At 49.4% G+C, this 15,011-nt stretch overlaps 1 protein-coding gene across 1 annotated transcript in view; it reads right to left on the bottom strand.

Moving 5' to 3' along the window:
• The window catches only part of LOC132817680 (unconventional myosin-X-like), a 241,470-nt gene that overhangs the window by 31,810 nt on the left and 194,649 nt on the right, over positions 1–15,011 (bottom strand). Inside the window, exons 32-38 of the mRNA XM_060828179.1 lie at positions 12,626–12,820; positions 11,688–11,845; positions 10,704–10,827; positions 5,676–5,973; positions 4,632–4,839; positions 3,459–3,595; positions 569–689 (exon numbers count right to left, since the gene is read on the bottom strand). Coding sequence (XP_060684162.1) covers positions 569–689; positions 3,459–3,595; positions 4,632–4,839; positions 5,676–5,973; positions 10,704–10,827; positions 11,688–11,845; positions 12,626–12,820 — 1,241 coding nt within the window. The remainder of the gene's footprint in view (positions 1–568; positions 690–3,458; positions 3,596–4,631; positions 4,840–5,675; positions 5,974–10,703; positions 10,828–11,687; positions 11,846–12,625; positions 12,821–15,011) is intronic.

The raw sequence follows: 15,011 nt of genomic DNA, 5'->3' as shown, positions 1-15,011 counted from the left end.
GAGAGGTTTACAAAAGTATGAGGAGCATGGATAGGGTAAATAGACAAAGTCTTTTACCTGGGGTGAGTGAGTCCAGAATTAGAGGATGTAGGATTAGTGTGAGAGGGGAAAGACTTAAACAAGATCTAAGGGACAACTTTTTCACGCAGAGGGTGGTACGTGTATGGAATGAGCTGCCAAAGGAAGTGGTGGAGGCTGGTACAATTGCAACATTTAAGAGGCATCTGGATGAGTTTATGAATAGAAAGGGTTTGGAGGGATATGGGCTGGTTGCTGGCAGGTGGGACTAGATTGGGTTGGGATATCTGGTCGGCATGGACGGGTTGGACCGAAGGGTCTGTTTCCATGCTGTACATCTCTGTGACTCTATGTGCAAACTCACCACAGACAGTCACCCATGGCAGGAATTGAACTTAGGTCGTTGGTGCTGTGGGGCAGCAGTGCTAACCACTGAGCCACCGTACAGCCCGTGGTCCAGGGTAGAGAGTTCCCTTGGTGAAGCTCCTTGCTTCACACGCTTATCACTAGCTCGTTACTAACTTACTCTTTAATACCCTGTACCACGTACCTGTTCAAACATGAAGGCAAACTCCACACCATTCTTCGCCACATTCTCCACATCCAGGAAGCAGTAGAGCTTGAAGTAGAGACCAGAGAGCCTGGGGCCGCCCTCAGCACCGAGTTCCAGCCTGCAGGGCACAGAGCACAGTGACGTTACGTAGTAGGGGCACAGGACCGTTACACAGGAAGGGCACAGGACCATTACACAGGAAGGGCACAGGGCTGTTACACAGGAGGGGCACACGACCGTTACACAGGAGGGGCACAGGGGCATTACACAGGAGGGGCACAGGGCCGTTACACAGGAGGGGCACACGACCATTACACAGGAGGGGCACAGGGCTGTTACACAGGAGGGGCACAGGGGCATTACACAGGAGGGGCACAGGGCCATTACACAGGAAGGGCACAGGGCTGTTACACAGGAAGGGCACACGACCATTACACAGGAGGGGCACAGGGGCATTACACAGGAGGGGCACAGGGGCATTACACAGGAGGGGCACAGGACCGTTACACAGGAAGGGCACAGGGCCGTTACACAGGAGGGGCACAGGGCCGTTACACAGGAGGGGCACAGGGGCATTACACAGGAAGGGCACAGGGCCGTTACACAGGAGGGGCACAGGACCGTTACACAGGAGGGGCACAGGGCCGTTACACAGGAGGGGCACAGGACCGTTACACAGGAGGGGCACAGGGCTGTTACACAGGAGGGGCACAGGGGCATTACACAGGAGGGGCACAGGGGCATTACACAGGAAGGGCACAGGGCCGTTACACAGGAGGGGCACACGACCATTACACAGGAGGGGCACAGGGCCGTTACACAGGAGGGGCACACGACCATTACACAGGAGGGGCACAGGGGCATTACACAGGAGGGGCACAGGGCCGTTACACAGGAGGGGCACACGACCATTACACAGGAGGGGCACAGGGCCGTTACACAGGAGGGGCACAGGGGCATTACACAGGAGGGGCACAGGGGCATTACACAGGAGGGGCACACGACCATTACACAGGAGGGGCACAGGGCCGTTACACAGGAGGGGCACACGACCATTACACAGGAGGGGCACAGGGGCATTACACAGGAGGGGCACAGGGCCGTTACACAGGAGGGGCACACGACCATTACACAGGAGGGGCACAGGGCCGTTACACAGGAGGGGCACCACTCTCACCCTCACTCACTCAGAGTAGACCTTGGTGTAGTGATCGTGATATTAGACTTGTGATTCAGAGCTCCAGGTCAATGATTTGAGCACATGGATTTAAACCCTACCACAGCAACTGGTTGCATTTAAAAGCATGTCTCACTTTCTGGATAAAGACCAGAAAGAATCAAATTGTTGCACAATATCCATCCTATTTACAAAGTCCTTGAGAAAGGACATCCTTACCCAGTCTGGCCTACATGTGACTCCAGACCCACAGTAAATTTGAAGATGAGCCATACTGTTCCTCTCTCTGAACTCTGCCAGTCCTGTTAGGTTTCTCCATCAGTCAGTTTTTGTTTCCACAGTGATGTGGTTGATTGCTCCCTGAAATGATGTGGAGGTGCCGGGGTTGGACGGGAATGTGTGAATAGAGTCAGAAGTCACACGACACCAGGTTATAGTCCAACAGGTTTATTAGAAATTACAAGTGAAATAACCCGACAAAGGGGCAGCGCTCCGAGAGCTTCAGGTTTTAAATAAACCTGTTGAATTATAACCTGGTGTCGTGTGATTTCTAACTTTGCCCTCTGAAATGGCTGAGGAAGGCAATCTGTTCAAGGGCAGTTAGGAGTGGCCCCAAATGTTGGCCCAGCCAGTGAACCCACATCCCAAGAAAAAAAATTCCATTATCCCCTCCCACTAACTCTCATCACCCCAGTACCATGAGCACTGAGTCCTTCTCCATTCCCAAGCCCTGCTGACCCACCACCCCCTGTCTCTGACCCTCTCTCACCGTCTCTGACCCCGTCATCCCCCATCTCTGACCCCCGTCACTCCCTGTCTCTGGACCTCGTCACTCCCTGTCTCTGACCCCCTCTCTCCCTGTCTTTGACCCCCCCCCCCACTACTCCCTGTCTCTGGCCCCGTCACTCCCTGTCTCTGTCTCCGAACACCCTCACTCCCTGTCTCTGGCCCCGTCACTCCCTGTCTCTGTCTCCGAACACCCTCACTCCCTGTCTCTGGCCCCGTCACTCCCTGTCTCCGAACACCCTCACTCCCTGTCTCTGAACACCGCCACTCCCTGTCTCTGGCCCCGTCACTCCCTGTCTCTGAACCCCGCCACTCCCTGTCTCTGAACACCGCCACTCCCTGTCTCTGGCCCCGTCACTCCCTGTCTCTGAACACCGCCACTCCCTGTCTCCGAACACCCTCACTCCCTGTCTCTGAACCCCGTCACTCCCTGTCTCTGAACCCCGCCACTCCCTGTCTCCGAACACCCTCACTCCCTGTCTCTGAACCCCGTCACTCCCTGTCTCTGAACCCCGTCACTCCCTGTCTCTGGCCCCGTCACTCCCTGTCTCCGAACACCCTCACTCCCTGTCTCTGAACCCCGTCACTCCCTGTCTCTGGCCCCGTCACTCCCTGTCTCTGAACACCGCCACTCCCTGTCTCTGGCCCCGTCACTCCCTGTCTCCGAACACCCTCACTCCCTGTCTCTGAACCCCGTCACTCCCTGTCTCTGGCCCCGTCACTCCCTGTCTCTGAACCCCGTCACTCCCTGTCTCTGAACCCCGCCACTCCCTGTCTCTGAACACCGTCACTCCCTGTCTCTGAACACCGTCACTCCCTGTCTCTGAACCCCGCCACTCCCTGTCTCTGGCCCCGTCACTCCCTGTCTCTGGCCCCGCCCGCCGATATTTCCCTATTCTGAACCCATGAGTGACAGGTTCTCACCTCTCGAATTTCGCCAAAATATCAGCGACAATGACCCGGCTCTCGATCGCCTTGTCACCATCCTCACTGTGTTCAAAGAGAGCGAACATATTCCTGCTGTTCTCCATCGCCAGGCCACGGATTAACTTCTCGACAACCTGGAAACCAGCAGCTCATTGTCACAGCCATCACCCCACCCTGAATAATCTCCCCCACCCTTCCTCAGAGGGTGTATCAGAAAATAATGCCTCCCCGAAAATGGAGTATCAAGAGAATAACACACACTTGTAGAGGGAGTATGAGAAAGTTTTGGGTGGCTCTGTTGTTTGTAATTTTTTATAAATGATGTGGATGAAAATGTCAGTGGTATGATTACGAAGTTTGCAGATGACTTGGAAATTGGGAGTTTTAGACAGTGGGGATACAGCAGGATGTAGATCAGTTGAAAAGTTGTGTGGAGGAATGGCAGATGGAGTTTAATCCAGATAAGTGTGAGGTGATGCAGTATGGGAGGCCAAATACAAGAGGAAAGTATCCAGTAAACGGCAGGACCCTTCAGGAGCATCGATACACAGAGTCCACAGCTCCCTGAAAGGGGCAGCACAAGTGGATAAGGGGTAAAGGCGGCACGCAGCATGCTTCCCTTCATCATCAGGGCACTGAGTATAAAAGTTGGCAATTCATGTTACAGCTTTATAAACATTTAGTTTGGTCACATTTGGAGTATTCTGTGCAGCTCTGGCCACCACAGTTTAGGAAGATATGAAGACTTTGGAGAGTGATGCAAAACACGGTTTCCCAGAATGTTGCATGGATTGAAGTGTAATAGCTCTAAGGTTGAATGAACTTGGATTTCACAAGAGTCAGGAGCTGAATGCTGACCTGTTAGAAGTGTCTAAATTGATGAGAGGCATGGATAGACTGGATAGTTGGGGTCTCTTCCCCAGGGTGGAAATGTCAAATATATGGGGGGATAGGTTTAAAGTGAGAGGGGCAAGTTTAAAGGAGATGAAGGTGATCGGTGCCTGGAATCAGGGAGGTGAGAGAAGTAGATACACTAGCAACATTTCAGAAGCATTTTGACAGACACATGTCCATCCAGGAAATAAAAGGCTACAGGCCACATGCAGGCAGGCGGGACTGGCTGAGCCACTGGCTGTGTGGTCATTGGTTGGTGGGTTAATGGTGACTCACCTCTCCCGCTGTTGTGTGTGAGTTGATGGTGATTTTACAAGCTCCCCCACCATGACAGTAAACAGTCGTCACCATCTCCTGCCGACCAATCAATGCCTGAATCTCTTCCTGGGACGGCACAAACTCCCGCACTTTGGTTTTCTTTAGAGATTCGTTAATGAAGTGGGCATATTTCTCAATTTCTGTTCCCAGGAACTGCTCCCTAATCCTGTGGGGAAACAGAATTGGAATCAGGCAGTGCCCAGCTAATCACTCAGAAAACAGACAATACAGAGAGAGAAACAAACAACCCTTGGGGGAGAAGGGAATTGCCCCAGTGACTCTGTCCCAGAGACCCTCCCCCAATGAAAAACTCTCCCCCAGAGAGACGCTCCCCCAGAGAGACACACCCCCCAGAGAGACACACCCCCCCAGAGAAATGCACCGCCCAGAGAGATGCTCCCCCAGAGAGACGCTTCCCCAGAGAGACACCCCCCGCAGAGAGATGCACCCCCCCGAGAGACACCCCCCCCCCCCAGAGAGATGCACCGCCCAGTGACACGATCCCCCCAGAGAGACGCTCCCCCCGGAGGGACACACTCCCCCAGAGAGACATGCTCCCCAGAGAGACACACTCCCCCAGAGAGATGCTCCCCCAGAGACACACTGCTCCCCAACAGACACTGGCCCAGAAAAACCTTCCAGAGACACTGGCCCAATGACATTCCCCCAGAGATCTCCCTGGGACATTGCTTTAGCATGCAATCAAAGCAGTTTGGAGACAAGGTGCATCACCCGCCCTGGTAGTGCGGGAAGTTAGAGTTGTGGAAGAATACAGAGGTAGTCAGGGAGTGATACAGGAGTAGGCAGGCAGTGGGTGATGGGGTGTGGGGGAAGGAACGGGGAACATGGGTAGAGGGTGGTGAGGGGAATGGTGGGAGGGAGGATGGAGGAGTGTGGAGAATGGGGAGGCAGTATAGGGAGGACAATGGAGAGTGTGTGTCAGGATGGGGATGTTGGGGGGGGGGGGGGAACGGGGCAAGAGGTGATAGCTGTGAAACAAACCTCTTCAGGTGGAACTTGAGGTAGCGAAGGATGGTGCGGCTGGGCAGGAAGGTGCAGCTCATGCAGCTGAGCAGCCGACAGTGGTGAAGGTTCCCAGTGCTGTTTGGGTGAGGCATGTGGCTGGTTTGTTTGATGAGCTGACAGTAAACCTCATCCCGCAGCGATCTGAGGTCCTGGCAGGTTTGCAGGATTCCCTGGATGATGGGAATAGGATCGGAGATGGCCTCAAGTTCTTGCAGAGAATGGAAGATCCTGACAGCTTCGTCCTGTAAATTTGTGTATCCTTTCTCTTTTTGCACTAGAGCCAGTGAGAGATGGAGGTGGTTAAACAGGGGAAATGAGATGGAGGAGACAGGAAGGTAACAGGTTAGTCTGGAGTCAAAACACATTTAACTACTCAAATAAATAATTTCCCAAAATCCTATCCTTTAACTCCGATTTCCTATCGGAAAGATGTTGTGAAACTTGAAAGGGTTCAGAAAAGATTTACAAGGATGTTGCCAGGGTTGGAGGATCTGAGCTACAGGGAGAGGCTGAACAGGCTGGGGCTGTTTTCCCTGGAGCGTCGGAGGCTGAGGGGTGACCTTATAGAGGTTTACAAAATTATGAGGGGCATGGATAGGATAAATAGGCAAAGTCTTTTCCCTGGGGTCAGGGAGTCCAGAACTGGAGGGCATAGGTTTATGGTGAGAGGGGAAAGATATAAAAGAGACCTAAGGGGCAACATTTTCATATAGAGGGTGGTACGTGTATGAAATGAGCTGCCAGAGGATGTGGTGGAGGCTGGTACAATTGCAACATTTGAGACATTTGGATGGGTATATGAATAGGAAGGGTTTCGAGGGATATGGGCCGGGTGCTGGCAGGTGGAACTAGATTGGGTTGGGATATCTGGTCGGCATGGACGGGTTGGACCGAAGGGTCTGTTTCCGTGCTGTACATCTCTATGACTCTGTGACTTTATGACACGAAACCACATCAAAACTTAACGTAAGAGCTCATGGTGCTAGGAGTAACATCTTATCACAGTCAAAAGATTGGTTAGCTCAGAGTGCGGACATTATTTTAATCACTCATGGGGTGTGGGGATCACTGTCTGGGTCCAGCATTTATTCCCCGTCCCTAGTTGCCCCTTGAGAAGGTGGAGGTGAGCTGCCTTCTTGAACCGCTGCAGTCCATGTGCTGTGGGTAGACCCACAATGCCCTTAGGGAGGGAATTCCAGGATTCTGACCCAGTGACACTGAAGGAACGGTGATATATTTCCAAGTCAGGATGGTGAGGGGCTTGGAGGGGAACTTGCAGGGGGTGGCGTTCCCATGTATCTGCTGCCCTTGTCCTTCTCGATAGAAGTGGTTGTGGGTTTGGAAGGTGTTGCCTGAGGATCTTTGGTGAATTTCTACAGTGCATCTTGTTAATGGTACACACTACTGCTACTGAGCGTCGGTGGTGGAGGGAGGGGATGTTTGTGGATGTGGGGCCAATCAAGCAGCTGCTTTGTCCTGGATGGTGTCGAGCTTCTTTAGTGTGGTTGGAGCTACTCACATCCAGGCAAGTGGGGAATATTCCATCATATTCTTGACTTGTGCCTTGTAGATGGTGGACAGGCTATGGGGAGACAGGAGGTGAGTTACTCACGGCAGGATTCCCAGTCTCTGTCCTTGTAGCCGCTGTGTTTATGTGGCGAGTCTAGTTGAATTTCTGGTCAATGGTAACCTCAAAATGTTGACAATGAGGGATATGATCTTAAAAATGTGTTGCTGAAAAAGCACAGCAAGTCAGGCAGCATCAAAGGAGCAGGAGAATCGAAGTTTCGGGCTTAAGCCCTTCTCCAGCAACACATTTTTAGCTCTGATCTCCAGCATCTGCAGTCCTCACTTTCTCCTCGTGGGGGATATGATGTTGGTAACACTAATGAATGTCTAACACCAGTGATTAGGTTGTCTCTTATTGGTGATGATCATAACCTGGCATTTTTTGTGGCATGAATGTTACTTGCCACTTGTCAGCCCTAAGCCTGGATATTGTCCAGATCTTGTTGCATTCGAACACAGACTGCTTCAGTACCTGAGGAGTGGTGAATGATGCTGAATGTTGTGTAATCATCAGGGACCATCCCCACTTCTGACCTTCTGATGAAGGGAAGGTCATTGTTGAAGCAGCTGAAGATGGTTGGGTCTAGGACACTCCCCTGAGGGACTCCTGCAGAGGTGTCCTGGAGCTGAGATGACTGACCTCCAACAACCACAACCATCTTCCTACGACTCCAACCAGCAGAGAGTTTGCAACTGGTTCCCACAGATTCCAGTTTTGCCAGGGTTCCATGATGCCACACTCAATCAAATGCGGCCTCGATGTCAAGGGCTGTCCCTCTCCTCTCCCCTCTGGAATTCAGCTCTTTTGTCCATGTTTGACCCAAGGCTGCAATATGGTCAAAGGCTGAGTGACCCTGGGGGGAACCCAAACTGGGCAGTGCTGAGCAGGTTATTGCTGAGTAGGTGCTGCTTGATAGTTCCATTGATAACCTTCCATCACTTTACTGATGGTCAGGTTGGATTTATACATGGGACATAACTGGGCAATTGTCCACATCATCAGGTGGATACTGCCCTGGAACAGCTTGTTCTAGAACACAAGCCTTCAGTACTATTGCCGGAATGTTGTCAGGGCCCATAGCCTTTGCAGTATCCAGTGTCTGCAACAGTTTCTTGATATCACGTGGAGTGAATCGAATTGGCTATTGAGGGAGTACAGTGTAGGTTCACGAGATCAATTCCTGGAATGGTGGGACTACCTTACGCTGAAAGACTGGAGCAACTGGGCTTGTATACCCTTGAGTTTAGAAGACTGAGAGGGGATCTGATTGAGACATATAAGATTATTAAAGGATTGGACACTCTGGAGGCAGGAAACATGTTTCCACTGATGGGTGAGTCCCGAACCAGAGGACACAGCTTAAAAATACGGGGTAGACTATTTAGGACAGAGATGAGGAGAAACTTCTTCACCTAGAGAGTGGTGGCTGTGTGGAATGCTCTGCCCCAGAGGGCAGTGGAGGCCCAGTCTCTGGATTCATTTAAGAAAGAGTTGGATAGAGCTCTCAAGGATAGTGGAATCAAGGGTTATGGAGATAAGGCAGGAACAGGATACTGATGAAGGATGATCAGCCATGATCATTTTGAATGGTGGTGAAGGCTCGAAGGGCAGAATAGCCTACTCCTGCACCTATTGTCTATTGGCTGAAGACTAGCATCTGTAATGCTGGGGACCACTGGAGAAGACCAGAGAAGACCGAGTTGAATCATCTGCTCGGCACTTCTGAGTGAAGGTTGTTGCCAATGCTTCAGCATTATCTTTTGCACTGGATGTGCTGGGCTCTTCCATCATAGAGACAGGGATATGCGTGGAGCCTCTTCCTCCTCCTCCTCCTCCTCCTGTGAGTTGGTTTATTCCCTGGAATGGGAGGTTATCTTATGAAGAAAGATTGAAGGGGTTGGGCCTGTAACCATTGGGGTTTAGAGAAATGACAGATGATCTTATTGATGCATAACAGAAAATGGGGGAGATACTAAACAAGTACTTTGCATCAGTATTTACTGTGGAAAAGGACGTGGAAGATATAGACTGTAGGGAAGTAGATGGTGACACTTTGCAAAATGTCCAGATTACAGAGGAGGAAGTGCTGGATGTCTTCGAACAAAGTGGATAAATCCCCAGGACCTGATCAGGTGTGCCCTAGAACTCTGTGGGAAGCTAGCGAAGTGATTGCTGGGCCTCTTACTGAGATATTTGTATCATCGATAGTCACAGGTGAGGTGCTGGAAGACTGGAGGTTGGATAACGTGGTGCCACTGTTTAAGAAGGGTGGTAAGGACAAGCCAGGGAACTATAGACCAGTGAGCCTGACGTCAGTGACTGGCAAGTTGTTGGAGGGAATCCTGAGGGACAGGATGTGCATGAATTTGGAAAGGCAAGGACTGATTAGGGATAGTCAACATGGCTTTGTCCATGGGAAATCATGTCTCACAAACTTGATTGAGTTTTTTTGAAGAAGTAACAAAGCGCACCATTTCTGCACTGACTCTGAGCATTTTAATTTTGTGCATTCTCCTGCTTTTCCCCATAACCCCATTGGTTTCTATTTCAATAATCATCCAATTCCCTCTTTAATCCCTCAATTGAATCTGCTGCCACTTCATTTCCAGGCAGTGATTTTCATCCCCTAATTACTCACTATGTGAAATAATTGTTTTCTCACCTTGCATTTGCTTCTTTTGCAAAACATTTTAAATCTGTCCCCTTGATTCTCAATCATTTCATTGGAGGGAACAGCTTCTCTCTATCTACTCGATCGCCATCAAACCTCCTCTCAGCCTTCTTCTCTACAATCCATCCTCATCACTGAAGTTTCTCGTTTCTGAACTATTCCCATAAAATGGCGTCTGCACACTCTCCAATGTGGAGTTGAGGTCACTATTAACTCAAGCCATGGTCTGATAGAATAGTGGAAGAGGTCCCAGAGTGGAATGGTCTGTTGCTGCTCCAGAATTTGATTTTCCTGGTCTAGGGGCCTTGACTCACCCCGAACAATAACCCCTCCTCTAGCCCAACCCAAATTAACATTTGTCGTATTTGATGATTATTCAACTGGATGAGCATCAGTAATTGCTCCCATTCAGTGTGAAATCTGGAGGGGAGGGTGTTGATCTGATGTGAAGTCATTATCAGCAACACTGAGGCTATTTTTTTGCAAAATTACTGACTCCACCTCTTAACCACCAGGGAGATGGAGAAGGGGAAATAGGGGAGGAATTGGAAAAATTGAAAGGAAGAAATTTTCAGGGCTTTGGGATTGAGATTGGACAGTGGGATTGGTCTGATCAATCTTTCAGAGACTTTTCATGGGCATGATGGGCTGGATTGTCTCTTTCTGTGCTTGGGGTTCTGTGTTTTCACAAATACATGCACTCTTCCCTCACTCACTGTTTCCTGTGAGATTTATTCAGAGGAGCCATCAAGCAGATACTCACAGCTGGGATTGATGTCTCCATAGAGCAATGGTAAAAGAGGGGAGTGCAGAGGATGTTGGGTATAACGTAGGATTGGGTTCCTTCTGTAAATCTGGTCCACAATTTCCACATTTACACTGTTCTCCTGAAAGGTAAAAGGGAATAGACTGAGGTCAATATCAAAACCGGATTGCAGCATAGAGTCGTCACTTCCCAAAATCTCTTCACATTTTCAATAAAACCCTAACCAAGCCCCACCTTGAACACACAATAATGAGGGGGGTATTGCCTACATAAAACTGGTCCCCAAAAACCAAGCTAGACCTGGCCATTAGACAGGGCCATTGCAGACTAGAATGTGAACTGGATAAGCAGAGTGTGGAAATGCACACACATTCAGACTCACACACAGACACACAAGAGAATTCAAGTATCATAGCAGGGATGTCTTGTTGCAATTATCCTGGGCCTTGGTGAGACCGTACCTGGAGTATTGTGTGCAGTTTTGATCACCTTATCTGAGGAAGGATGTTCCGGCGATGGAGGGAGTGCAGTGAATGCTGACCTGACTGATTCCTGGGATGGCAGGACTAATGTGTGGAGACAGACTGTATCAGTAAGGACTATATTCACTTTAGGAGAATGAAAGGTGGATCTCGTATAAATCTATAAAACTCTAACAGGATCAGGAAGGAAGTTGACCAGAACCAGGGGGTCACAGTCTAAGGATACATGATAGGCCATTTCAGACTGAGATGAGGAAAGATGTCTTCCCCCAGAGAGTGGGGAGGCCATGAAATTCTTTGCCACAGAAAGTGGTTGAGGTCACGAAAGAGTTAGGTACAGTTCTTGGGGCTAAAGGGATCAAAGGGCATGAGGATGAAGTAGGAACAGGGGACTGAGTTGGATAGTCGGCTATGAGTATATTGAATTTCAAGCAGGATCAAAGGGCTGAATGGCCTACTCCTGCTCTCTCTGTGTTTAATGTCCATTGACTGTCCATACCTTGATGTCACGAATCAGCTGCTGCGTTGGGGTTTCTATGGGAACTTTGCTGTCAATGACGTTCTGAATGGCACTCGCCCAGCGCGTGGCCTCAGTCAGTAACTTGGTGTAAAGCCGATAGGAATGTTTCCTTCCGTGAACCACAAAGTGCCAGTAACCTAGAGGCAGCAAAGGATCAGATCAGACAACACCGTTAGCTCAGGGGTACGGTCACTGATGGGAAGAAACACCAAATCATCTATCACTAAATTACACACCAAAACTCACTCACTGGTACTCCAGGAGTAATGCGCCCACTCACCAATACCCCGGGAGTAATGCTCCTGCACACTGGTATTCTGGGAGTAATGCAATACTCTGGGAGTAAAGATCCCACTCACCGATACTCCAGGAGTAATGCTCCTGCACACTGATATTCTGAGAGTAATGCACCCACTCACCAATACACTGGGAGTAAAGTTCCCACTCACCAATACTCAGGGAGTAATGTTCCCACTCACCGATACTCCAGGAGTAATGCTCTTGCTCACCGATACTCCAGGAGTAATGATCCTAGACACTGGGAATAACATTCCTTTTTTACTGATATTCTAGGAGTAACTTTCCTGGACACTGATAGTAGGAAGTTGAGAGTGTGTTGCTGGAAAAGCACAGCAGATCAGGCAACATCCGAGGAGCAGACCTCATTCCTAATGAAGGGTTCCAGCCTGAATGTCGATTTTCCTGCTCCTCGGATGCTGCCTGACCTGCTGTGCTTTTCCAGCAACACACTCAACTCTGATCTCCAGCATCTGCATTTCTCATTTTCTCCTACCTGATAGTAGGAAGTGGACTGATATCAAGGAGTTACACTCATCGAACAGAGACAGTCGTGGAGACTGATGATGGATTAAGAGGCTAGTTAGGAGAATGGTTCAGTAATCAGACTCTCTCAGCACCTGTTTCTCTGAAGGTTTTATCGTCAGGTTGAATGACAGAGCAGAGACTGTTCAATACCAAGGTGCCCAACTTGGTTGAGTTTCGTTCAGCAGATTTGTAATAATCCAGTGAGTTACTGTTCAGCAAAAACCAACGTTTCTTCAGTTTCAATGACGAGGTTTTCCCACTACTCCTCATCTCTTTATGCAGCCACCCTGGAACGAGAGAACAAGAGATTTAGCACAGAGAGCCAGAGTGCCCTCCAGTCCCAGAACAGAAACATCCACTACACGGACACTGAATCCCCACAATTAGAACCCTTGCCACAGGGACCCAACAGATAAAGATCCCTCACAAGAAGCTCCTGCATCCACTGCCTTCACCGTTTGTACCTGGTCAGGCAGAGAGTCCCCTTCCCCCACCCGATTGCAAGGGTCAGTACAGACAAAGGCATTCTCTCAATGGGGCATTCATCTACTCCCTTCCCCCATGCAAGGGCATATCCAGACAGAGACCTTTCCCCACAGAAACACTCCCATCTTAAAAGGCCTCAATAGCATGGCCAAATAATCTTCCATACAACCGACCTGGCTGTGCCCCCACCCTCCACTGCTCAGTTTAAAGCTGGATCCTCGTTATACAGATCTCCAGGTCTCTGGTCCCAGTATGGTTCAGGTGGGACACACCCGTTGGGACAGCTCCTTCCTCCCCCAGGGCTGGAGCCAATCCTCCGCGAGTCTGAAACTGTTTCTCCCTCATCAATCCTTGAGACACATGTTTACCTCTTGAATCTTATTGACCCTGTGCCAACTTGCTCGTGGCTCAGATAATGACCCACAGATTATCACCTTTTTGGTCCTGCTTTTTAATTTAGCCTCTAGCTGCTCATATTCCCTCAGCAGAATCATAAAATCCCTGTGTGGAAACAGGCCCTTCAGCCCAACAAGTCCACATCGACCCAATGAAGAGTAACCCACCCAGACCCATTTCCCTATCCTATTATCCTATATTTACCCTGGTTAATGCAGCTAGCCTACACATCCCTGAACACATGGCCAATCTACCCTGACCTGCACATCTTTGGACTGTGGGAGGAAAACAGAGCAGCCGAAGGAAATCCACACAGACACGGGGAGAATGTGCAAACTCCACACAGACAGTCGCCTGAGGCTGGAATCGAACCTGGGTCCCTTGCACTGTGAGGCAGCAGTGCTAATCACTGAGCCACTGTGCTGTCCCATATTGTTGGTACCTGCATGGACCAAGATAATTGGATCTTTCCCCTCCCATTCCAAGTTCTCTGCAGCCCAGATGAGAGATCCTGAACCCGCGCACCAGGCAGGCAATACAGCCTTTGGGACTCTCAATAGACAACAGTGTCTATTCCCTGACTATACCATCCCCAATTACAACTACATTTCTCTTTTCTCCTCCTCTTGAATGGCTCTCTGTAGCACTGTGCTCATCCTCTCTACATTCCCCACTCACATCCCCACAGGGAGCAAATAAGTGGAACAAAGTACAAGGTGGCCTTCTCCAGAACAGTGTACAACCAACAGATCATGACCTCCAAAGTGTTAAGTGTTAGTCATTTAAAATCTGTCCCTACTATTTGTGTCATTATAGTACTGGCAACACATGTTTATATCTAACCATGTATATCTGGATAGGTCAGTTTTCATTCTTTGAAATAGAGGTCTATTATGATCAGTATGCCTTAAAGGGACGTGCATAATAATAACTGCCGTATTGTAACGTGTTCAAGAAAATGTTATTTATCAATATGAAGATACTAGAGATGGAGCAAAACTTGATCTTCTCTTGGGAAATAAGGCAAGGCAAGGCAAGTGACTGAAGTATCAGTGGGGGAGCACTTTAGGACCAGTGACCATTATTATATTAATCTTAAAATAATAATGGAAAAGGATTTTGTATGAAAGTTAAAGTCCTTCATTTGAGTAAGGCAAATTATGGCAGTATGAGACATGAACTTTCAAACATTAACTGGAATATACTGTTCACAGGTAAAGTGTCAATTGTCAAGTCGGAGGCTTCCAAAAGTGTGACAACGAGAATTCATAGGAGGTGTTATCAAGTCTAGAAGGTGTGAAAGTATATAAGTCCCCTGGGCTGGATGGGATTTATCCAAGGATTCTCTGGGAAGCCAGGGAGGAGATGGCAGAGCCTTTTGGCTTTGATCTTTGAGTCGTCATTATTTACAGGTTTTGTACAAGAGGACTGGAAGGTTGAAAACTGGAGTGGCACAGTTGCTCAGTGGTTAGCACGGTTGTCTCACAGCGCCAGGGACCCAGGTTTGATTCCCGCCTCGGGTGACTCACTGTGTGGAGTTTGCACATTCTCCCCGTGTCTGTGTGGGTTTCCTCCGGGTGCTCTGGTTTCCTCCCA

This window comes from Hemiscyllium ocellatum, chromosome 7 (genome assembly GCF_020745735.1).
Source record: "Hemiscyllium ocellatum isolate sHemOce1 chromosome 7, sHemOce1.pat.X.cur, whole genome shotgun sequence".
NCBI lineage: Eukaryota > Metazoa > Chordata > Chondrichthyes > Orectolobiformes > Hemiscylliidae > Hemiscyllium > Hemiscyllium ocellatum.
Note: the sequence above shows the minus strand (reverse complement) of the source record. Positions and strands in the feature narration are given on the sequence as shown.